The following is a 24064-nucleotide window of genomic DNA, read 5'->3' on the forward strand; positions in this document are numbered from 1 at the left end:
GGCTCGGTTTCAAAACCGAAATCGTTTCAAAACCGCAAAACCAAACCATTCGGTTTGGTTCGATTTGGTTCGTGTTTTGGTTTCAGTTTTCGGTTCTAAGTGCCCACCCTTAATGGCAACAACGTTATCGAAGTATTTTACACAAGAAGAAAATAAAGTAGCATTTTATCTTGAATTTGCCAGGTTTACACATATTGGACGCTTGTTGCTGATCGTGGACGCGTGTTCTCTCTCAGATTTCTCGAGCTTTCTCTCGAAGGTTCAGTAAACCTTTCCATTTACTTCTAGTGCAGATCTCTCCAATTGGAACTCACGAACTACAAACATAAATCCACTAAATGTCTTCCTTCTCTCTTCCTCTCGCTTGCCTTTCTGCTTTCTCTCTCTTTAAAATTTCATCTCTCTCCAAAATTCCATTTCTCTCTCCTCCTTCAAACCATTTATCTCTCCAGAAGTCCATCGCCACTGCCTTTTCTCTAATGGTTGAATTTGGGTCTGCATAAACCCTTCGATCTTTTATTTGTAGGGTTTTGAAAATGGTTAGCTGATTTGATTAGAGAATTTGAGAAAAAATGAATCTTTTAAATTTTTATTCCAATCATTTTGATGTCTTTTTTTTTTGTTGTATTTTAATTGCAGAGGATGAGCATGATGTTGTTTGGTTTTGGCTAGAGAAAGAGAAGCCACATGAATGCCCAGTCTGCACACATTAGTTTGTGGTAAGTGGAGGCTTGAACTTGATGTGATAGAATTTTTTTTTTCCAGCTTCCTAAGACTTTTATGTTATTATTTGGATTATGATCCAATGGCACGTGGTTGGAACTATTGGTAGTGTTTTGAAAGAACGAGAAGACACATAATAGAACCTGAATGGGAAGAAGAAAGAAGAAAGCCAGCTTTTCAACCGATAAGCTAAAATAAATCCCCTCGATCTCCTCATCGGCGGCGGCGGTGGCGACCACCAGGTTCACCTTTTTAATTTCATTTTAATTTTTGCTCTTTTTAGTCGATTTAACAAATGAAGAATCGGAAACGTTAAGCACTCCAAACGGTTGACCAAATTTAAACTGAAAATTGAGCCTATTTGAGAGAGTTAATTAGTGAAGAATGCTTACTTTTGTTACCTAGAGGTGTTTATAAAGAATCTGATGTAACATATAGTATTAACTAGAAGTCTATCACAACATCCCACAATCTATCATAATCTCTCTAGACCTTTTTTTCCCTGATATCGTGTGTCCTGCAAAACTTATTTTTTGTGTAGATTAATTCAAAATCATGTTATGGATATACATGGGAAATTGCAAACAAGTTTCCATCTATCCCATATATCTTTTTTTCTCTCAGTTTTAGGTGTTATTTTACAATTAGTTTGTCTATCTGCTCTGGCTTTAAAGAAAGGATCCGAAATTTACATTGCTCGGTAATCTATAAACATTGAAAACAATAGAAGGTTAGTTGTTGTATGCAAGTTTTTGAGAAAATGGTATTGAGAATCTGATAATTTGGGAGATGCAAGGTTTGGAAAAAATGGTATTGAGAATATGATAAGTTGGGAGTGAGTGATCATAAGACCAAAACAAATCGGAATTGTTATTTCTGACAGCGCTTCTTTATTTCAACTTCAGGCGTTTCCTAGCTTAGAATATTTCTTGAGGACCATAATGTAGTTTTCGTTTTTAGAATATTGTCATTTGACTTGTTGAAAATATTCAGGAACCTAAGTTTATATGGTGCTCTCATCTCTGTGATGCAGAGCTGATAAAATTTTATGACTAATTAAACTATTGTTTACTTGTAAAGATGTCATTAACTTTCAATTGACTTTTGCAGTACGTTTGGAACCAAGCTGAATTTGATATCATTAAGCTAAAGACAAGAATTAGTCCATTTCCATCTTAAAAAGCAGCAGATGACAATTAAACCACCATGCATCAGGTAACCTTCACGCTCAGATTGCATTCAATGGCTATCTAGACCAAAAGAACCTACAGTAGATCATTACTAACTCGGGGTAGATTGAAAAGAGTTTAGGTCTGGCGGGCTTCTACAGTTTAGGGAAGAATACCAAGATTTACATTTTGTTTAACTCCCTGAATAAACATGTGTATTTTGTTAACAGTATTGAAAACTATTGTACAAAACATTTTCCAGGGGATTTTGTTGATTATGTAACTGTGAATTTTGGGCATTCAGAGAGTTTTGGAGGTTTTGCATTTATGGTACCGTGCATCGTATAAGGCTTAAGAAGTCACCATTACATCTCTTATCTAAGAGCCAATATTTAAGTTCGTGAGTAAACAATAAAATGAGTGTTGTGCAAGTTAATTAAGTTTTGCATATTGATTTTAAGGCTAATTATGTTGTGTTACGTATAAGTACACACCAATTATATTCTTTCGAAGAATACATCAGTTTAATAGTAGCACAATGATTGCGAACATTGAATCAAGTAACTTAAATTATCATGCTAGATCCTAAACTTTTCTAATTTTTGCTTACAAAGAGTTGATGACTAGGCAATGATTTCTATTGAGAACCAGTTATTTGCACCTCTTTTCCCTCCTTCCATAATTGAAGTGCTTTTGACTCTATGTAGTAATGATTTACAAGATAAAATTGTCGAATTTTTTTCTTCCATTGTGTTTCCTTTTTCAAAAATTAAGATAGAAAGGGAATGCTATGATAATTTGAGGTTTTCGTTTTGATATTCATATGTGTACTTTAGCTGGTACAAAAAAAAAGATTTGGTTTGCAGATATAGTCATTAGTAATTCTTTTATGGTTTTCTTTAATGTGGAGACAATTAGGATTCCTTTTAAAAGATTTTATTGCTCATATGGTTAGGGAGTACTTACAAGAACTTTGTTTTCTTTATCAGACAGTAGAAGAATAGTGCAAGTGAATGAACTTATGAGGACTGGCTTATAGATGGATGGCTTTCTAATATGTATGACTACCATGTTTAGTGTTACTGTCAATTTTTCATTAATCCATTCATTGTAAATCAATTTGAAATTTCATTCATCTCCTGCAACCTATTGATTTGTCCATTTTACCATTCAAGTTTGTCAAAAACTTGCTCAGAGAGCAGACTCTCAGTGTGATTTAAGCTGGTTGTAAATAGTATCATCTTTTTTGTAAATAACACTTTAAAATCATCTCTTTCAGTATAAACATATTATATGTAAAATAATATCATCTTAAAATCATTTCTTTCAGTATAACACTTTAATTTTTTATTTGCCTTTTGGGTTTTTTCCATTTCGGCAAATAAAAAAAATTAGTATTGGACTGAGGCATAGGTGTAGTATTAATGACAGGAAAGTGGAGTTTCTGGATTATTTAAGGAAAAATATTTATTGGGTTGAAGGAAATTGTTCATTAGATTTATCGAGTTTTGTGTTTTCCCTATTAATATCAATTTAAAAAATATATATATGTCATGTTTTGTTGGTCTATTTCCCACTTCTGGGTTTTTGTTTTTAATCCATATGGGTTTCTTATTTTAGTTACGAGGGCTGTTAATTCTTTTTTTTTTTTATGGTTTTGATTGCGTCGAATTTTGTGTGGGGGTGCTTACAGTGCACGAAAAGGAGTTGAAGAACAAGCAGACGGTAGAGGAGAGGCGCTGAAAAGAGAGGGAGAAAGCAAAGCAGGTACCTTTTGTCTTACAATTCTGTTATTTTTTCTTTTAGTCATAGATTGGTGGCGGGATTCTAGATGAATCCATATATTGGGTATTGTAAATTGACATATAGAGTTATGAATGTTTAAATTTATGTTAGATAGTTCTACAATTATACAGATTGGTTGATTTGTTTGACTTTAATTTGAAGCCAAATTTTTCTCTTGACCCTCTCTGCGGTGGAATTGGTCCTTTCCCATTTTCGAATGGAAAACACAAATGGTTGATTCATGACTTACTATGTTGGTTTGATTATTACTTGGATTTTTACTTTCAATAGGCATCCTTTTTTCTATTTGGTTTAAGGCGAGCTTCCAAGATTTACCTCACTCTTTTTATTTTCTTTGATGAACTGGATGGTGTGGAAAATCCAAAAGAGAAAAATCACTGTTTTCTTTTTTATCAACGCTCTGCCCCACTGTTTTTATCCATGACAATATGATATTAAGGGTTTTGCTTCAACTTTTTTTATCCCTTTATGTGTTCTCACTACCAATTGCAGTGTGAAATATTGATATTGATATTTGGGAAAGCACAAGAGGTGTGCTTGGTTATTGAATTTCTTAATGGTGATTATTTTTTATTCATTGGTTTCAAAATTAATGTCTTATTTCTACCATTTTCATTATTGTTCTGTTGTTTTAAGTTACAAATGAAATGTTATACATGTTAAGTGTTATACATGTTAGGTAGAATTAAGAAGTGAATTAGGTCCTCTTTATAATGCAGGGGATAATTCTATGGGTGTTAACTTGGTTTGTAGATTGATTGTTTAGCTATAACATAAAATCTCAATATTTACAATTTACAATATAAAAATGCACTGATCTAAATAAGAGACTATAAAATCACTGAAAAAAGGTCCTCTCTAATTGGTATAAAACCAGATTCTTTTCCACCAAAAAAAGACTGGGTAACCATACTTTATCCTTTTTTTTTTGGTAGTATAAACCTGTTGATGTATAAATTAATTGCATGTATTTTAATATTTCATATTTTTCCTTTGCCTAGGTTGTTTTCTTCACAAACAAGAGTACTGGAGGGAAACTTTAGATGCTTCAGTGAATGACTTTGATTTTTTTTTTTTTTTATGTAGAGACACAAGTTCTACGATTGTTTGTGTGTGGATTGTATAGATTAAATCTTTTGTTTATTAAAATCTTCTAACATTTTTAATATAAATAATATTAATCGTTTATGATAATTTTTTTACAATTTTTAATCCCGCAGCAACGCGCAGGGTACCAATTTCTAGATATCTATATATACTAAAGCCCAGTTCCAAAATCACTGTTCATCATGTGAGTAGGAGCACTGTTCACCAACAGTGAAAGGGCGGAAATGCCCTCGGTTAGTTTCTTTTATTCCAACTTTCTCTGTTTTGACCGCATCATTTTCACTTTACCTTTTCTCTTCGTTTTTTGATCTCCGTTGCTCTGCGATTTTCTCCTTCATCGCTCCCTCTTTTTCTCTCTATTTTTTCTCCGACTTCTTTTTTATACTTCTTTTTTATTTGTTAATATCGATTTGTTGCCGTTTATAAATGATTCTCATCGTTTATTTTTGCAGTTTTCTATGAAGGTTTAGTTGAACATGGGGAAATCAAGAGTTGCTGCTCACAAAAAAACTGATGCGAAGTGAGATTATGTTTTTTATTTCCATTTTGTTATGAATTTTCACAACTTTTTGCGATTTGATTGAAGATCTCGATATGAACCGTCAATTTTGAATTTTTGTTTAATTTTCTGTACACCTGTTGGTTGCATGTCCAAGAAATTCCTTTTTTGGGTATCTTCATTGTCCAAGTTCTTGATATGTTTCTGTATCTTTGAGAATCCGTTATTTATCATTTCTCCGTCAATGATTTTGACAGGCTGGTTCATGAGTTTCTCTGTCTGGATTATACTTATCATCAATGTAAGTGAAAACAAATATAAAGTTGTACTGCAAACTTGACTTTTGAAAAGATCACCACCAAGCTCTGTTTGATATTAACCACATATCTCATCTTTATTTGTGTGTCGGTGTTGGTTTCTGATTTTCATAGGTTGAAGAGTAAACGTGGAGATGCGAGCAAGGAGGTTGCGAAGGATCCGAACAAGCTTAAGAGGCCTGCAAGTGCCTTATTCGTTGTCATATACGTTTCGTTTTTCCAATGATTTACTTGTTGTAATTTATGAATTTTTCGTTAAATTTTATCTAGAGAGGATGTTTTTGGCTAAAAATTTTTAAGATTTATTTTCCACTTTGTTTCGATTTTTGGACCTCTTGGTGTTTCAAAGACACAAACCAACACACAACCCACATATTAATAACATTATCACTCCTACCTGTTAATTTTATTATTTTTTTCAGATAAAATTTGAGGCCAAAGTTGTTTGCTTTTTTAGTTTCTGCTGCTGCTCGGCTGCCTTCGGACTAGGTAATGAACTCTTCTTCCCCAAATATCTCTTCTTCTGATTGTATAATCTTCATGGTCTGTTTGGGCTGTTCGGTTTTCAATTGGATTCTCTCTGTTGGTTCTGTGTTTGAATTTGGAAAAATACATATGTTGCTTTCATAGTTTGATTAACAATTCTATTAGAATTGGCTAATTCTTTTACTAAGCATTCGTTTGTACTCATATTTCTAACATTGGAGGTTTATTCTAATGTAAGATGGAAATTGATGTTATGAAGAGTTTAAAATGTCAGGTCGAAACACTGTCGTTCTACATGCAACTGAGCTTCTCAATTTCTTAGTTTCTGAACATTTGAGGTACTCTTCTTCTTAACAATGCGTTCTCTCCACTTCCTTATCATAAGTTTGGTCACCGAGAGAGTGGAGAATGATTTCCTGAGTTCTCTTGTGTTGATTATTTAAGACTGAAACTAATGATGCTTTTGTTGAGGAATAAGCTTTTAAATGAAACTAAGCTGCAGAAACAAAGTCCAGGGTAAGTTGAGGGGTTTGAGGGGGTAAAAGTGGGATAATGAAGGGTTAGAGAGGAAAGTAAGGGTGGGACTAGGTGAAGGTTTGATGGAAGCTAACTCTTAAATATGATGTCGTTGAAAAACAAAGTCAAAGATAAGTTGACGGGTTTGAGAGAAAGTAAAGGTGAGATTAATTGGAATTAGGCCATTCACTAGAATGGATATATTCTTATGTGTATTTGGAATACAAAGTAGTATAATATGTGATATATGTGGTTTATACTTTCTATACTTTTTCTTATGTCTTTTTATGCCTTGGTCCAATTACCTTTTGAATTCAATCTGTTTTTTTAGAAACTTGGTTGCAAGAAAAAGTTGGAAGGGCAACATAATTGGAAAATTGGGTTACAACAATCACCCTCTAAACTGCAGAGGAGTCTGCATTTGAAGTTCTTTTCGACTGGGATGAGAAGATTGGAGTCCCGAGAGCATTCATAATTAGAAATGAGCATCAGATTGAGTTTTATTTGAGTTGATAACTTACCTTTATGTGCATTTTTGGTTTGGCTCTTATTTGAAATATTTTTCTAATTGTGATCATTGTGCCTCATGTTTTGTTAGGATTTTGATATTCTAATTTCTTTGTATAAGATTAGTGTATGTGTTAGGAATTTCGGGTTTAGTCATTTTTGTATACTATCACAAGATATGTGCTTGCACTTGCTAATCTTTTTTGCTATGTTTGTATAAATATTATATTGATGTGGTTATCAGAAATAAGAAAGTGACTTCAAATGCCCATTTCATTTGAGTCTTATCTTTTCCGTCTGAATATTAATAATCAGATCAAATTCTCTGACCTAAGCCGTAAATTTTGTGGGTTGAAAAAAAAAACACTGTGAATTATGTGAAGTGGAATGAAACCATAGGTTTTTGTAATACATTTGCAAATGAACATTATTATGCTTTTGTAATATGATGCTCTCTTAATTTTATTATGTAATTTGTTTTTGTAATACGATGATCTCTTAACTTGCTTTTGCAGATCTTCTTTGGTTCCTATGCTAGCTTTGTGTGTCTCCATCTCCAAATAATTTAGTTGAAAATCACTAATATGCATGCAAATTTGAAAGGGTTTTGATCTTTCGATGAGTTTAAAATGTTTGTTGGTGGTTGGTTGTATTGCTGTCAAATATTTGTTGGATAGTTTGGAACGGAGAAGTTGGTTGATTTAGAGAAACTGAATACACATGGAATTTGGAAGAGTTTTTGGTCTTATATTGGTTTAAACTACTTTTTTGGCAATTAAGAGTACTGGAGGGAACTTTTGGTGTTTCATTGAACAATTTTTGTCATATTTTATCAATGTAGATGACACAATATTTCTTAACGTTTTTTGCATGTAAATAGCCCAAAGTTCCATAACCTTTTGTATGTAAGTACTGCTGTTGATCGAAAATCACAAAAACTAACCAAGTGGAATGTGTTGATCTAAAATATTCTATGTACATAGATAGCCAAAACTTCTACAATTTTATGTGGAGTATCAATTAAATATAGCAATGAATTGTATTAATCTCTAATGACAATTTTTTATATCTTTCAAACATAATGCTTTTTACATTTTTTAATCCCGCAACAACGTGCGGGCAATAATTTTTAGTAACTACACTAAACGTTGGTGGAAAACACTGTTCATTAACGGTGCCGTTCCGGTTTTGTCCCTGTTCTAACGCGCGGTTTTCAGCCTTTTAAAAGATGCTACAGAAATGAGCGATTTTGCCCCTGTACAATGAGCCTACAGACGGAAAGGTGCTCGAACCTTTTCTCACTTTCTTCCGTTGCTTTTTCCTTTCGCCTGCTCTCTGTTTTTCTGCTTTTCTCCCTGTTCGATCTTCGTGTTTCCTTGCTTCTCTGTTTGTGTTCATCGTCTGTCGTCTGAAAAGGTGGTTTTTCTGGCTGATTGCGGTGTTTCAGGTGGTTTGTCTATTTTATTCTTTTTCTCTTTTCTTTGATTAGGAAGAAAAATTGTAGATCGATTGGTGTAAAATTAAAATCTTTGCGTTTTTTTTATCAGTTCTTTCCTAATTTTTTCGTGTTTTTAGCATCGTTGTTTAATCTGATTGCATTTTTTCTTTCAAGAAATACTGCTCTATCAATTTTAGGGTTTCTCTATGCAATCTTGGAAACCCTTTTCGATTAAGGTGTCTGGGTTTTTTATTTGGAATGTTTTATGCATTTTTTTCTGATATTTGTGTTTGGTTGTTCCATCTAATTGCAATTTTCATCTTGGGAAATTTTGGTCTTTTAGGTTAGGGTTTTCCTGTACATCGATTGTCTGTGCATCGATCCTTCCCTAAAACTTTAAAAAAGAGGGATGGTCATCCTTAATTTTTGGGTTTTGCTCTGCATGTTTCGGTTTTTTGATGTGGGTGAGGATTTTTTTATTTTTTTATTTTTTTATTTTTTGTGTTTTAGTTAAATGGCTAAACATTTCTCAGAAACACATGTGGATGATCAGAACGAGAGAGAGACAGTTAAAAAACGTAGTCTATGTGAGTTCATTGTTGCTACATTGTTGAATATATTAAGAATGATGTGATAAACCGGAGAGGGAATCATCAGCTTATGGATGTGTTAACACATCCAATGTGTTGTATTCTTTTTGCTACTTAAACATGTTAACACATCAATTCTAAAAAAACTTGGTCTGCTACTTTACTTACGATGGTATTGGTTTACTCCAACGATAATGGCTAGCTAGGATAGCCTTTCTTTATGTCTTAATTATTGATAGTGCTATCATCATGGCAGGCTATGTTGGAGCAAAAACTGTGCAGGCAAAGACATAAGAGTGATGGCTTTTGGAATGAAATGCAGAGGATATCCTTTTGCGCTGCTTAAGTAAAAGTTTCTTCTTCTGTTATGTTTGTCTGTTGGATATTGTAGAAAATTAATATAAATTGTATATTCATGATAACTGACTGATTAAGATTACTTACAAGAGGTATATATGTAGAGAAGAGCTCAACATGAGGGTGCAAGAGAGCTATTGGTACAATAAAGAAAGGAAAAGTTGTACGCCACTACAGCACTACGCTGGGTGCTAGCCAACATGATAACAGTACTTACAAGATAACAATAACAATATAAAAATGATTAAGGTGGGAAACATACATTACGTCCAATAGATATCTTTTTCTTGGGACTAATATATGTTTACTGTTCTTTAAATTCATTTATTAATTTTATGTGCTGGTCCTTTTAGCTGTTTAGGTTTGGGTTTTAATCTAAAATGCTTTTACCCAATTATTTTGGGGTTTGATTTAAGAGTGTTATATCTTTTTCAATTTTTATTTATACAGATAGTGAAGGAATGGTGAGGATTGGAAGGCAGATGAGTGTACAAGTGAGAGGAAGATTGAAGAAGAAAGCAGTAAAATGCAGTTGGGTCCTTAATGCACTCCTAATGAATAGATTGAGAAGTTTAAGGTGTGTGTTTTCTGCTCAACTTTGGGAAAAAATTTGCATCTTTTTTACAGTATGTTATTTTCTTTATGTGATTTATGTTTGTTGCATTGTTGATTTGCTTTATTGTTTCAGGATGTTGAGAGTTTGAGAAATGCTGGAGGTATCATCATCTCAGCTTCTGATTTTTAAAACCATCCATCATGGAACCTTGAATTTTTTTTATTATTTAAATTTTTATTTATATACAATAAGGTCCGGATAGTATAGGTATAATTTTTAATTAAATTCTTGAATCTTTGAATTTTATATCAATTTCATTTGACGTTAATCAGTCATTGTTTGTAGATTGCCAATAATCAAAGTGATTAATCACTAATTGGAAATATTTAAAGTGTAATTTTCTATAACCCCTTTTCCTTTTGTACTTTTATTGAATACGTTATCAATTTTCTGCTTAATTATATGATTTCTTATCTTAATAATGTTTGCATCTTAATACTTAGCTTAAACTAGTAAATTTTGCCCGCACGTTGTTGCGGGAGCGAAAATATAACTATAGATTATGTTTTTAACATATAAATATGCAAAGAGTTATAAATACTAAACATGAAATGAAACAAATAATTTTCCGAAGCTGTGTAAGTTGATATGATTTACAGAAAATACATTATCAAATGCCTTATCATCAGTACACAAAAATGGTTAATCTAGTATTCCCCCTTGACAGTGATCCTAAAGAGCCCATTGTTTATATACATAAAAAAGAACGGAGAATTCATGTTAGGATCAACTATTTACACACAAAAAAATGTGAAATCAATACTTCTTTTTTTTGGATAACACATGCCAACATCCTCTTAACACATGAGCAAAAGTTTTTTGGTTGAAGCAGTAACTGCAGAAAAAACAATATTGATCATCAGAAAAAAAAAAAAGAGAAGCTAAAAATGAAAGAGAAAAGGAGAAAAGGAAATAAGACAGCAAACGTGCAGAAAAGAAAAGAGAAACAAAAGAAAAGAGCTTACAAACATACGTTGCTTTATCACATTTTTTAATATTTTTTTTGTCCTGCCACCCATTTTTTTATTATTATTTTATCTTTTTCTGAACTAAAAGAATCTTGCCACATTAAGTTTAGCTTGTATTTTTTAATTTTTTCTTTTGCCTTACGAAAGACTTGTCGTGTCACGCCGGGTTTAACTCACATTTTTCAAGATTTTTATTGCCTTACCATCAGTTGCTTTATCACATTTTTTAACATTTTTTTTGTCCTGCCATCAATTTTTCCTGCCATAAGTTGTTTTATCATATTTTTTTAATATTCATTTGTCCTGCCACCAATTTTTTTTATCATTATTTTATCTTTTTCTGGACTAAAAGAAAGACTTATCGTGCCAAAATCTCTTTTTTTTAAATTTTTTTGCCTTAGAATCAGTTGCTTTATCACATTTTTTTTAGATTTTTTTGTAAGAATTCTCATAAAAAGATTAAAAAAAAAAAGACTAAGTATATTTTTTGCTCTATCATGGTCATCAGTTTAGGTAGCAATCATTTATCCTAATTCATTTTCAAATTAGGATTCGAATTCAAAATACAAAACACGAAAATCCAAATTAAACAGAAAATTCAAATTCACAACGCAAAAACCTAAATGCATCTAACATTTATTAACACAAAAGAAGCAAAAGCTAGTCATGATAACAATTTGATCAGTTAAGAAAATCTCTTTCTTTTATCATTTTACAACTCTTGTTTTCAAAAATATTTAAACAAAGCGATCTCTATCTTTTAAATTTCAGTCTCTAAGCAAACCTCTACCCTATCGCACTGTTAGCAACCAATTTTTTGCCTTGGTACCTAAATCCATACATATACTCTCTTTAAAATTATACTCTCTTTAAAAATTATATACCTTGATGATAAAGAGCTTGCAAAGCCGCAATGAAAAACTGGAAATTCGACCAACAACTTTTGCTGCAACTAAAAATCAAAGCAGATCAGAAAAGTACACCCAAAGCTTGAAAAAAAATTAAATCACACACAATCAGAAAAATAGAAAACTCACCAGTAAACGTTTGATCGTATCCTTAACTTTTTCTGAAATCAAAAATCAAAACACATCAGAGAACCACACATAAACCATGAAAAAAAAATTGAAATTATATAGCTGATGCACAAATGGTTTGCAAACGCATATACAAAATTTCCAAAAAACAAAGACAAACGTTTCCTGAAATGAAAAGAAAAGCAAATCATAGAGCCAAATCGAAGACCACCCAAAAAATATTTAAATTTTGTTCGACAAAAAGCCCAAAAGAAAGAGTAGATTTTATATACACACCTTGAACACAAAGAGCTTGCGAAATCGCACATGAAAGCCCCAAAATTGGGACATGAGCGTTTCCTGAAACCAAATAAGCGCACATATCAAACCCCCAAAATGAAAAAAAATAAAATTTAAAGAAAAAATCCATCTGCAAATCGAAAACCACCGAAAAAAATTAAATCAGATAAACTAGAAAAAACGCAAAACTCAATGGAACAACACTGGCGTGGAAGAGAAAAAAAGCAGAAGGTGAGAATGGAGAGAGAAGCGAACGGAAAGAAAAAGCTAAGAAGAGGCTGGAAACGGAACAATAGAAGAGCAGAAATGGGTATGGGAAACGGAACAACGAAACAAAAAGCAGGCTGTGTATAGAGCGAGAAAAGCAAACCTCACGATGACCAACACGTGGTAAGAGAGGCCCCGGTTCCCCCAACTTTTCCAGCCTCCTTCTGTTAAATTCACTGTGTATCATATTTTTTAATGTTTTTTTGGTATTCCCGCCGGTTATACATAGGATTAAAAAATTAAGAAGGTATAAATTTTTATTGTTTCTTGTGCCACAAACCATGTGGCCCGGTCTTAATCACATTTTTTAAATATTTTTTTGCTCTTCCCATCAGCTATACATGGGTTTAAAAAATTAGGAAGGTATACATTTTTATTGTTTGTTGTGCCACAAACCACATGGCCCGATTTTAATCACATTTTTTTAATATTTTTTGTCTGCCCACCGGCTAGGTTTAAAGAATTAAAAAAGGACTAAAAGAAAGACCCCACAGATGGAGGAACGGGTGAATAGGAAGGGCAAATTCGGGATTTTACTGTACAACAAAGACAAAAAGTAACTGCTGAAGACTAACTTGAGGGGCATTTTAGTCCGCACACTGCCCTAGAACAGTAACCATCGGTTTGGGTTTTAGTATATATAAATATGTTAATCTGTCCCTTTTTTATATAGAATTTAGTGCAAGTTATTCTCAATCACACAGGCATCTGTAACATCAGGCTGGCATCCGCAGCTTCACGTGGACATCTGTTCACACAGTGTTGTTATAATCCATTTGACTAATATATATACAAATTATCTTTTCACATCATTTAAATACATGGCAAATTACCTGCTTGCATATTGAAAGGTTAAATTGGATATCCAAAAGTATAAAAGTAGACATATGTACTAGAGATATACCCTCTCCTCATATTTTAATCTAATATGTTCTTTCACAAATTTAGAAAATATGGACAAGGTTTATCTTTAGTGGTACGATGTCTATATAAATTGGTAATGGTTAATTCCTCTGAAGAGAAGGAAATGATGATTTTTACTCCAGATAATCAAAACTGAGTTTACCAATTTACATAAATTTGATCCGTCTTTGTTGTACTAAATTGCAATATACTTATCTTTTCTAAGACGTTATCCAAATTCTCAAGCCAGGTATGTATCCAATTTCACTTACTCTTTATATCTCAATGCATTTGTTTGTATAAATTAATATAACGTTAGTCAAAACTGAACAATTTACAAATTATGCTCAATCTATTTTTAATAATTTTTTAGTTGTTATTACCTACAAACTTTCTTATCCTGCAGCAACGCGCAGGCACCACTTCCTAGTCTGTACTATGGATCGAACTTGGTTCAAACTTCTTTAACGTTAATTTTTTGGGTTTCGCTTATTCTGTTGTTGTTGCATTCAAGAATTATAATGTTGGAGGGAGTTTGAGGCTTGGATGTAAAATCAATTTCAAAGGCTACTGTGATAATCGTATGTATCATCGGACTTGCATGATTGCCGAATATGGAGAAATCAATGAGTGCAAGTTAAATACGCCTCATGTTTTCATCTGGTTTTGTACCTTTGACCATGTAAAGAAAGGAAGCTACAATGGCGTCACCGAGGCCATATTTGACTTCTACCCAATGACAGATGATCTTCCTGATGGCAGAGCCGTTGATTGTTACAAGATAAAGGTGACAAAGTGTGGGGTCTTCCCAATGTATGCCCCAGTTGATTCGATATTGGCATCGAGGACGAATCATTTCCGTATTTAGTGGATCTCATGTTTAACAGGAGGGCAGCCAGACCTGATCTAAGTCTGTGAATTATTTTTTAATTTACATGCTGTTTCTTTATTTGTGCAATTGAGATATACAAGTCAACTACTGCAATTGCTAAACTAAGTTTTCATCTAGTCTCTGCTCTCCAGTCAACTGCTATCACATCTCTTACTAGCTATTGCTTTGAGAGTCCTAAGGAGGGAAATCCGTCCTTCGTCTTTGTCTATTCGGTCTGAACAGATCTATTCTAGTTCTTTAAGAAGACTAGCTTGGATCTGAAATTCTCACACCAGTTGGCACTTTATGTTGCTCGTCCTCAATCCATATAACCACTGTCTTTGTAAATTTAGTCTACAAAACATCCCTGGCCTCAATCCATATAACCACTGTCTTTGGAAGGGTTTTTTTTTTTTTTTTTAATTAGAGATATGTTAGGATTACATGTACGTAAGCTTTTGAAAAAAAGAAAAAAACAAAATTTGGTTGTGTGAAATTACATTTCTGCCTATATTAGTTATTCATGTTCCTTTTTTAATTAAAGGATTAAACTGGTAATTTCATAGAATTTTAGTTGATAATGAGTGTTTTATTAATATATAGTTTAGATATTTGTCAATATCATAATATTTTATTGATTTTGTAATAAGTACCCTAAATTTAACCCACATACTATAATAGTAATAAAGATTAAGTACCTAAAACCCTCTAATCTTTTAGTGTCAATCCAAATTGGTCTCAACATTTTTAAATATTCTAAACAAGTACCCAACATATTAAAAATGTCACATTTGTTAATTTTTCAAACTTAGATTATATTCAAAACCCATCAACTCGGTTATCAAAGACAATATTAACATTAGTTGTCTCAAAATCCAAGTTTCAAATATAGATGATATAATATGAAATATGATGATCAAACATGTATTGAATTGAATAAAAAATGGACCAAAATTGAATTTAAATCAGAAGGACAATCACTTAACAAAAAAGAGGGTTAACAATTTAGATAAGGTTTCAATGAGTTTGTTTTTGTTTACGTGATTTCCTCATTCACCGATTTTCAACTTGTAAAGCTTCTATTTCTTTGTGGGTAGTGAAGATGGTGATGGCCACATCATGTAATCCATACCATTTTATCAATCTCCATGACCTTATTCTCAATGTTAGCGGCTTGAGTTGTAGGGTGGAGTTGGTGGTTTTGCGTTGGGTTTGGAGGTGATGGCATGATGGTGGTGGTGATGACCGTTAGTTGGTAGAGGCTAAGCTTCCATGACCTTCCATTGATTTGAGAGACAAGGCAATCCTAGCTAATTTAATAAATGTTTAACTAGGGCTTAATAAATGTGAAATTTTTAATAGGTTGAGTACTGATTTGGAATGTTCAAAAAGGTAGAGACCAATTTAAAATGACACTAAAAGGTTGAGAAGTTTTAGGTACTTAATAATAATAATAATAGGGGTTAGGTTGATCTTTGAATTTTCGGCACTATTGACTTACTATTGAGGTTCTAGAATTGGACGAATTTTTGTAAAAATGATCCTTGAATCACGCAAATTTGTGGAGAGAAGTCAAATACGTGACTAATTAGTGCTTATACATTATGTCAGAATTTACTGATTTAGAGTGAAAATCTATATGTATAACTTTATAAATCTATTGTTTGTAATGTTGGTGATGGTGATGGAGTCTGCAACGTCGTTCTCAAGTGCGCATCGGGAGTTTCGCAACATGTCACAACTCTTTTCAGCATCAGTCGTAAGACACGACACGGGCCACGTGATATGGTCAACTGCAGCCACCCGGTGCCAAAAGTCTTTAGTTTGAATGCTTAAAAGTGCATTCCACGAAGTGTTTGGGTAATTTCCTTCCTACTTTAATTTTTATTTGTACATATCTGGTGCAATCCAATTGGTGTCATTCATCTTACTCGCTTGTTATAAAGAAAAGAGAGATGGAGTTCATTGGGTTCTTTCAAGTTCTCATCGTCGTCACTTCCATCGGTACTCTGTTGTACACGTGCTTCAGATCATTAACATTTTCTTGTTGGTCTTTTTTGATAGGATGCTGTTAGTAATTGTTGGTTGTTAGTGCTAAGTATCATATCTGTTAGTAATTGTTGATTGTTAGTGCCAATAATAATTGGTTGGTTAGAGATAAGATTTGGGAAATATCTTGTAACTGCCTTAGCTTGCAGTTCGGTATAAATACTGAACACTTGTGCAAATGCAGGGCATATCTTGTAAAAGAAGTTGTTGAATGATACTGAGAGGAATATTACTGTACAAGTGTAAGGTTAGAACAATGGGTTGTATTATTGGTATCAGCCAGTAACAAACCTCCACGTTTTCCTTCTTGTATGACGAGAGCAACGACGCGTGCCAAAACCATGGATACACGATTAGCAGCTCTTGAAGGTTCGGTTCAGGAAATCCAATCTTCCGTCGCAACGATCGGGTCGACAATGCAGAATCTGTCCGCTGTAATCGCATCAATGGAGTCTCGATTGGAGTTTCATTTTTCAGGCGCTGATCGTCCTCATCGTGCTCATGCTGACCATGGTGATTCTGCAAATCAAATGGGTGGGTCGGAAGAAACCTTGTCTGATCCAATTGCTCATATGGGTCGGCGTTTTCCCCGTCAAGATTCGTCGGGCGATGATGATATCCCAGCCCCTCGAGAAAAGTATGATGATGATGATGATTGTATCCCAGCCCCTTTAGAAAAGTATGATGTGTTTATTAGTTTCAGAGGTGAGGACACCCGCAATACTTTTACTAGCCATCTTCACGCTGCCTTACTCCGGAAGAAAATTGAAACCTACATAGATTACAGACTTGTGAGAGGGGGTGAAATTGCACCTGCCCTTCTAGAAGCAATCGAGAAATCTACGCTTTCGTTGGTCATTTTCTCACAAAACTATGCATCTTCCACCTGGTGCTTGGATGAACTTGCACATATACTACACTGCAGGGAAAAATATGGCCAGTTGGTTATTCCCATTTTTTACGGCACCGGTCCATCAACGGTACGAAAACAAAAGGGGAGTTATGAAGTTGCATTTGCTCAACATGAAAAACGTTTCAAGGGCGCTATCGGCAAGGTGAACGTGTGGAGGGCTGCTTTGACGACTGCAGCTAATCTATCTGGCTTCTCAAACGAAACAGGGTAACTAATTCTATAACTTGTAGTGTTTGTTCAAAAAACAAAAAAAAAATTCTATAACTTGTAGTGAATTCTACTCATGAAAATTTAACGCATGCAGGATTAATTAATGAATGCCTGTAACTAATTATTAGTTGTCCGTCATATATTTGCCAGGACGGAGGCCGATTTAGTTACGGAAGTTGTAAACGAAATTTGGAGCCAGCTGAATAGAAAATCGTCAAGTGTTTTAAAGGGCCTTGTTGGAATGGAAAGATGCATTCATGAAATTGAGTCATCATTATGCATTGATTCACTTGATGTATACACTGTAGGTATTTGGGGCATGGGTGGCATTGGCAAGACCACCCTTGCTGATGCTGTGTTTCATCGACTCTCTTCTAAATTTGAAGCTTCTTGTTTTCTTGAAAATGTGAGGGAGAAATCGGCAAAAGATGGACTAGTTCACCTGCGAAACACACTTCTTAGTGAGATATTGAAGGAAAATGATCTAAACATCGGCACTCCAACTATAGGATCAGATCTTGTTAGAAAGAGGATGGGAGGTACGAAGGTCCTCATTGTTCTTGATGATGTAAGTGATTCAAAGCAATTAAATTTTCTAGCTGGAGATCCTGCTCTGTTTGGCCCCGGAAGTAGAGTAATTATAACAACTAGAGATAAGAGCCTACTTCAGAAAAGTGTTGAACATAAGATATACGAGGTTCAGGAATTAAATTCTGATGAAGCTTTTCAACTCTTTCATTTGAGTGCTTTTGGAAATAACATTTCTAGAGTCGACTGTGCAGAGTTGTCTAAACTTGTGGTAGATTATTGTGGAGGGATTCCATTAGCTCTTCAAATTTTGGGTTCCTCATTCCTTCAATGTGAGAGTAAAGAAGATTGGCTGGATGAATGGAAAGAATTTCCAGGAGAAAAGATCTGGAAAGTCTTCAGATCAAGTTATGATGGATTAAAAGAAATTGAGAAGGAGATATTTCTTGATATAGCATGTTTTTATCAAGGGAAAGATGTGTACATTGTAAAAGAAATGCTAGATATATGTGGTTTTCGTGCATCGGTAATTGGAGCTCTGATTGATAAGTCTCTCATATCAATTTCAACAAATAACAGCCTGAAGATGCATAATTTGTTACAAGAAACGGGTAGAGCAATTGTTCGTGAACAATGTATTGAAGAGCCTGAAAAATGCTATAGGTTATCTGTTGATGAGGATTTCAATCGGGAATTGAAAACTAATACGGTAAGATCGCCAAATGCATCACTTCCATTTAAATTTTATGTATATTGAATTGTATTCACATTTATACTTTGTTCTTTATTCTCAGGGAAGTGCAACGCTACAAGCCATTTTCTTTAACAGGTCTGCGATTAAAGGGATACTCTTGGATCATGCAGACTTCGAAAATATGTATGATCTAAGGTTGCTATACGTTTATAATTCTAGCCGTAACAAGTACTGCAACGTAAAAGTTTCTCTTCCCCATTCTCTTACTTATCTTGACTGGGAGGGATACCCTTTCAAATCTTGGCCATCAAAACTTTGTCCGGAAAATCTTGTTGAGCTTCAAATGCGGAACAGCCAAGTTGAGCAACTTTGGAATGAAGGCCAGGTATGTCTATGCTCATTTAACTTCGTACATTAATGTAGTGTAGAAAGTTACTTTGATCAGGCTAAGTTGTTAATTCTTGCAATTTATCGGTTATTTGTTGCAGAATCTTATGAAATTAAGAGTGATGGATCTTGGTTTGTCCAGAGCTCTGATGAAAGTTCCAGATCTCTCCCGAAGTCCAAACATTGAGCATTTAAATCTGAGTGGAACTGCAATTGAAAGCCTACCTGAAAGCATTGGTAATTTGAAATCTCTTGAGAAACTTGATCTGAGTGGAACTGTGATCAAGTGCCTACCTGCAAGCATCAAAGAAGCTTCTCGGCTGATTAGTCTGCAGTTAACCAATTGCAGGAGCCTTGAATCTTTACCAGAGCTTCCAAGTGTACGTTGGCTTCAAGCACATGGATGCACATCACTCAAGCAAGTGTTGAGCTCAAAGACTGCGCTTACATTAGGTTGGGATGAGTATAAAAATTCTCAAGGACTTCAAGAGCAACTTACATTTTCAAATTGCATAGAAATGGGATGGGATGCTTGGTGTGATATATTTACTGATTCGCAGTTTAGAATTATGCGAATGGCAACTGCATTGTCAAAGCACTTTAAACAAGAAGATATTGAAGTAGCATCTCATCTTGAATTTGAAGAAGAAAGTAAAGTACGTCTCCCTGTCTCTCTCTCTCTCTCTCTCTGCTGTTAAATTGAATAACTTGGTTTCTCTGCTCTCTAACACATTTATTGATGAACAGGAATATGTTTTTAGATCTCCAGTCTGCGTTGTATGTCCTGGAAATATAATTCCAAGATGGTTTTCATATGAAGTTGATAAATCTGTACTATGGATCAAACTTGGTCCAAACTTCTTTGACACTAATTTTTTGGGTTTCGCTTATTCGGTTGTTGTTGCATTCAAGAATTATAATGTTGGAGGGAGTTTGAGGGTTGGATGTAAAATCAATTTCAAAGGCTATGGTGATCATTTTATCTATCATCAGAGTTGCATGGTTGCCGAATATGGAGAAATCAATGAGAGCAAGTTTGAAACGCCTCATGTGTGCGTCTGGTTTAGTACCTTTGACCATTTAAAGCAAGGAAGCTTTAATGGCGTCACTGAGGCCATATTTGACTTCTACCCAATAATAGATGATTGTCCTGATGGCGGAGTCATTGATTATTCCATGATTAAGATGACAAAGTGTGGGATCTTCCCAATGTACGCCCCAGTTGTTGATTTGATATTGGCATCAAGGATGAAACAGGTGAGGGAGCTAAACGTAGAAGCACACGAATCATTTCCTCATTTAGTAGATCTCATGTTTAACAGGAGGGCAGTCATTGGTAATTTGAAATTTCTTGATCTGAGGGGAACCGCTATTAAAAACCTACCTGCAAGCATTGGTAATTTGAAATCTCTTGAGAAACTTGATCTGAGTGGAACTGCGATCAAGTGCCTACCTGCAAGCATTGGTAATTTGAAATCTCTTGAGAAACTTGATCTGAGTGGAACTGCGATCAAGTGCCTACCTGAAAGCATTGGTAATTTGAAATCTCTTGAGAAACTTGATCTGAGTGGAACTGTGATCAAGTGCCTACCTGCAAGCATCAAAGAAGCTTCTCGGCTGATTAGTCTGCAGTTAACCAATTGCAGGAGCCTTGAATCTTTACCAGAGCTTCCAGGGGTACGTTGGCTTCAAGCACATGGATGCACATCACTCAAGCAAGTGTTGAGCTCAAAGACTGCGCTTACATTAGGTTGGGATGAATATAAAAATTCTCAAGGACTTCAAGAGGAACTTACATTTTCAAATTGCATAGAAATGGGATGGGATGCTTGGTGTGATTCGCAGTTTAGAATTATGCGAATGGCAACTGCATTGTCAAAGCACTTTAAACAAGAAGATATTGAAGTAGCATCTCATCTTGAATTTGAAGAAGAAAGTAAAGTACGTCTCCCTCTCTCTCTCTCTCTCTCTCTCTCTGTTGTTAAATTGAATAACTCGGTTTCTCTGCTCTCTAACACATTTATTGATGAACAGGAATATGTTTTTAGATCTCCAGTCTGCGTTGTATGTCCTGGAAATATAATTCCAAGATGGTTTTCATATGAAGTTGATAAATCTTTACTATGGATCAAACTTGGTCCAAACTTCTTTGACACTAATTTTTTGGGTTTCGCTTATTCGGTTGTTGTTGCATTCAAGAATTATAATGTTGGAGGGAGTTTGAGGGTTGGATGTAAAATCAATTTCAAAGGCTATGGTGATCATTGTATCTATCATCAGAGTTGCATGGTTGCCGAATATGGAGAAATCAATGAGAGCAAGTTTGAAACGCCTCACGTGTGCATCTGGTTTAGTACCTTTGACCATTTAAAGCAAGGAAGCTTTAATGGCGTCACTGAGGCCATATTTGACTTCTACCCAATAATAGATGATTGTCCTGATGGCAGAGTCGTTGATTATTCCATGATTAAGGTGACAAAGTGTGGGATCTTCCCAATGTACGCCCCAGTTGTTGATTTGATATTGGCATCAAGGATGAAACAGGTGAGGGAGCTAAACGTAGAAGCACATGAATCATTTCCTCATTTAGTAGATCTCATGTTTAACAGGAGGGCAGTCATTGGTAATTTGAAATTTCTTGATCTGAGGGGAACCGCTATTAAAAACCTACCTGAAAGCATTGGTAATTTGAAATCTCTTGAGAAACTTGATCTGAGGGGAACCGCTATTAAAAACCTACCTGCAAGCATTGGTAATTTGAAATCTCTTGAGAAACTTGATCTGAGTGGAACTGCGATCAAGTGCCTACCTGCAAGCATTGGTAATTTGAAATCTCTTGAGAAACTTGATCTGAGTGGAACTGCGATCAAGTGCCTACCTGAAAGCATTGGTAATTTGAAATCTCTTGAGAAACTTGATCTGAGTGGAACTGTGATCAAGTGCCTACCTGCAAGCATCAAAGAAGCTTCTCGGCTGATTAGTCTGCAGTTAACCAATTGCAGGAGCCTTGAATCTTTACCAGAGCTTCCAGGGGTACGTTGGCTTCAAGCACATGGATGCACATCACTCAAGCAAGTGTTGAGCTCAAAGACTGCGCTTACATTAGGTTGGGATGAATATAAAAATTCTCAAGGACTTCAAGAGCAACTTACATATTCAAATTGCAAAGGAATGGGATGGGATGCATGGCGTGATATAGTTACTGATTCACAGATTAGAATTATGCGAATGGCAACTGCGTTATCGAAGTATTTTACACAAGAAGAAATTAAAGTGGCATTTCATCTTGAATTTGAAGAAGAAAGTAATGTATGTCTCTCTCTCTCTCTGTTGTTAAATTGAATAACTCGGGTTTTCTGCTCTCTAACACATTTATTGATGAACAGGAATATGTTTTTAAATCTCCAGTTTGCATTGTATGTCCGGGAAGTACAATTCCAAGATGGTTCCCATATGAAGTTGATAAATCTGTACTATGGATCGAACTTGGTCCAAACTTCTTTAACACTAATTTTTTGGGTTTCGCTTATTCTGTTGTTGTTGCATTCAAGAATTATAATGTTGGAGGGAATTTGAGGGTTGGATGTAAAATCAATTTCAAAGGCTATTGTGATCATTGTGTCCATCATCGGAGTTGCATGGTTGCCGAATATGGGGAAATCAATGAATTCAAGTTTGAAACGCCTCACGTGTTCGTCTGGTTTAGTACCTTTGACCATGTAAAGCAAGGAAGCTACAATGGCGTCACCGAGGCCATATTTGACTTCTACCCAATGACAGATGATCTTCCTGATGGCAGAGCCGTTGATTGTTCCAAGATAAAGGTGACAAGGTGTGGGGTCTTCCCAATGTATGCCCCAGTTGATTCGATATTGGCATCGAGGATGAAACAGGTGAGGGAGCTAAACATAGAGGCACACGAATCATTTCCTTATTTAGTAGATCTCATGTTTAACAGGAGGGCTGCCAGACATGATCTAAGTCTGTGAATTATTTTGTAATTTACATGCTGTTTCTTTATTTGTGCAATTGAGATATACAAGTCCAACTACTACAATTGCTAAACTAAGTTTTCATGTAGTCTCTGCTCTCCAGTCAACTGCTATCACATTTCTTACTAGCTATTGCTTTGAGAGTCCCAAGGAGGGAAATCCGTCCTTCGTCTTTGTCTATTCAGTCCGAACAGATCTATTCTAGTTCTTTAAGAAGAAGACTAGCTTGGATCTGAAATTCTCACACCAGTTGGCACTTTATGTTGTTCGTCCTCAATCCATATAACCACTGTCTTTGTAAATTTAGTCTGCAAAACATCCTTGGCCTTAATTTAAGGAGCCTGGCTTTACCTCATTTGGCTTTCCTGAGTCCAATTAACTTGATAGTCACACAGACAAAGGGGCCTATGATATTGCATTTTGGCTCTTCCCATGAATGCGCCTATCACATCTCTAACTTTATGATCTTACCAGACATGGTCCTAATCTCATGCGCCATCGTTTGATGTCTAGAATTGGCTTGGGGGGTTGGATAACTGTTACCAGACAGAGACTCAAATAGTGTTGAATGAAGCAATGAATATCCACTTGTATAGTTACATGTTCTTTTGAAAGCTAATTGTACGCAAATGTAAAAACAAATTACTAAGAAGGATAATACAAACACGGAGAATGATTCTGTGATGTATACATAAGCAAGTAAGAAGGATAAATTTATTTCGACATCTAGTTAATTCACATAATCATTTTACTTTTTTAGATAAGCAAATAAGCTTTCTGGAACTATGAAACCAAATTGTACATAGATGTAAAAGTCTCTGCTCCGCACAGCCGG

At 34.8% G+C, this 24064-nt stretch overlaps 2 protein-coding genes and 3 long non-coding RNA genes across 13 annotated transcripts; 4 read left to right on the forward strand and 1 right to left on the reverse strand.

Moving 5' to 3' along the window:
* The first annotated feature begins 637 nt into the window (after nucleotides 1–637).
* On the forward strand, nucleotides 638–3066 carry LOC108169680 (uncharacterized). 2 transcript variants are annotated; one of them, XR_011581391.1, is made up of 4 exons: nucleotides 638–719; nucleotides 833–965; nucleotides 1834–1938; nucleotides 2882–3066. It is a non-coding gene; the product is annotated as an uncharacterized lncRNA (long non-coding RNA). The 2 variants fall into 2 exon arrangements; XR_001786014.3 differs by lacking the exon at nucleotides 2882–3066 and having other exon boundaries at nucleotides 1834–2182.
* A 1939-nt stretch (nucleotides 3067–5005) lies between these two features.
* On the forward strand, nucleotides 5006–7411 carry LOC108170722 (uncharacterized). 3 transcript variants are annotated; one of them, XR_011581388.1, is made up of 3 exons: nucleotides 5024–5325; nucleotides 5562–5605; nucleotides 5736–7411. It is a non-coding gene; the product is annotated as an uncharacterized lncRNA (long non-coding RNA). The 3 variants fall into 3 exon arrangements; XR_011581387.1 differs by lacking the exon at nucleotides 5562–5605 and having other exon boundaries at nucleotides 5114–5325; nucleotides 5736–6110; nucleotides 6382–6887; XR_011581386.1 differs by lacking the exon at nucleotides 5562–5605 and having other exon boundaries at nucleotides 5006–5325; nucleotides 5736–6887.
* A 1002-nt stretch (nucleotides 7412–8413) lies between these two features.
* Nucleotides 8414–10704, forward strand: LOC114824850 (uncharacterized). Of its 2 annotated transcripts, none has more exons than XR_003773252.2 (5): nucleotides 8414–8577; nucleotides 9415–9504; nucleotides 9620–9764; nucleotides 9966–10092; nucleotides 10204–10704. It is a non-coding gene; the product is annotated as an uncharacterized lncRNA (long non-coding RNA). The 2 variants fall into 2 exon arrangements; XR_011581385.1 differs by having other exon boundaries at nucleotides 8423–8546.
* Nucleotides 10684–12884, reverse strand: LOC139196462 (uncharacterized). 4 transcript variants are annotated; one of them, XM_070822434.1, is made up of 5 exons: nucleotides 12786–12884; nucleotides 12413–12475; nucleotides 12137–12168; nucleotides 11984–12045; nucleotides 10684–10966 (listed from the first exon to the last, which is right to left on the reverse strand). In XM_070822434.1, the coding sequence occupies exons 1-5, from the start codon at nucleotides 12867–12869 to the stop codon at nucleotides 10929–10931; spliced, it is 279 nt and encodes a 92-aa protein (XP_070678535.1). In that variant the 5' UTR covers nucleotides 12870–12884; the 3' UTR covers nucleotides 10684–10928. The 4 variants fall into 4 exon arrangements, with proteins under 4 accessions (XP_070678535.1, XP_070678534.1, XP_070678537.1 ...); XM_070822433.1 differs by having other exon boundaries at nucleotides 11984–12051; XM_070822436.1 differs by lacking the exon at nucleotides 12786–12884 and having other exon boundaries at nucleotides 12413–12779.
* Nucleotides 12885–16318: 3434 nt separating this feature from the next.
* Nucleotides 16319–23317, forward strand: LOC103431750 (disease resistance-like protein DSC1). Of its 2 annotated transcripts, none has more exons than XM_029102226.2 (7): nucleotides 16319–17625; nucleotides 17779–18865; nucleotides 18951–19235; nucleotides 19339–19893; nucleotides 19985–21178; nucleotides 21272–22546; nucleotides 22624–23317. In XM_029102226.2, the coding sequence occupies exons 1-7, from the start codon at nucleotides 16817–16819 to the stop codon at nucleotides 23224–23226; spliced, it is 5808 nt and encodes a 1935-aa protein (XP_028958059.2). In that variant the 5' UTR covers nucleotides 16319–16816; the 3' UTR covers nucleotides 23227–23317. The 2 variants fall into 2 exon arrangements, with proteins under 2 accessions (XP_028958059.2, XP_028958060.2); XM_029102227.2 differs by having other exon boundaries at nucleotides 17181–17625; nucleotides 17723–18865.
* Nucleotides 23318–24064: the final 747 nt, after the last annotated feature.

The sequence above is a fragment of the Malus domestica genome, chromosome 05, assembly GCF_042453785.1.
Source record: "Malus domestica chromosome 05, GDT2T_hap1".
In the NCBI taxonomy this organism is placed as follows: Eukaryota; Viridiplantae; Streptophyta; class Magnoliopsida; order Rosales; family Rosaceae; genus Malus; species Malus domestica.

Bases quoted from the DNA above. Each gene is read 5' to 3' on its own strand.
- LOC139196462 (XM_070822435.1), bottom strand. From the start codon at position 12,545: ATGGATTTTTTCTTTAAATTTTATTTTTTTTCATTTTGGGGGTTTGAT. The intron at 12,052-12,136 runs GTGAGTTTTCTA...TTTGATTTTTAG, and splicing joins ATACGATCAAACGTTTACTG to TTGCAGCAAAAGTTGTTGGT. The intron at 10,967-11,983 runs GTATATAATTTT...TTTTTTCTGCAG, and splicing joins GCAAGCTCTTTATCATCAAG to TTACTGCTTCAACCAAAAAA.
- LOC103431750 (XM_029102226.2), top strand. From the start codon at position 16,817: ATGACGAGAGCAACGACGCGTGCCAAAACCATGGATACACGATTAGCA. The intron at 18,866-18,950 runs GTAAGATCGCCA...CTTTATTCTCAG, and splicing joins GGGAATTGAAAACTAATACG to GGAAGTGCAACGCTACAAGC. The intron at 19,236-19,338 runs GTATGTCTATGC...TATTTGTTGCAG, and splicing joins AACTTTGGAATGAAGGCCAG to AATCTTATGAAATTAAGAGT.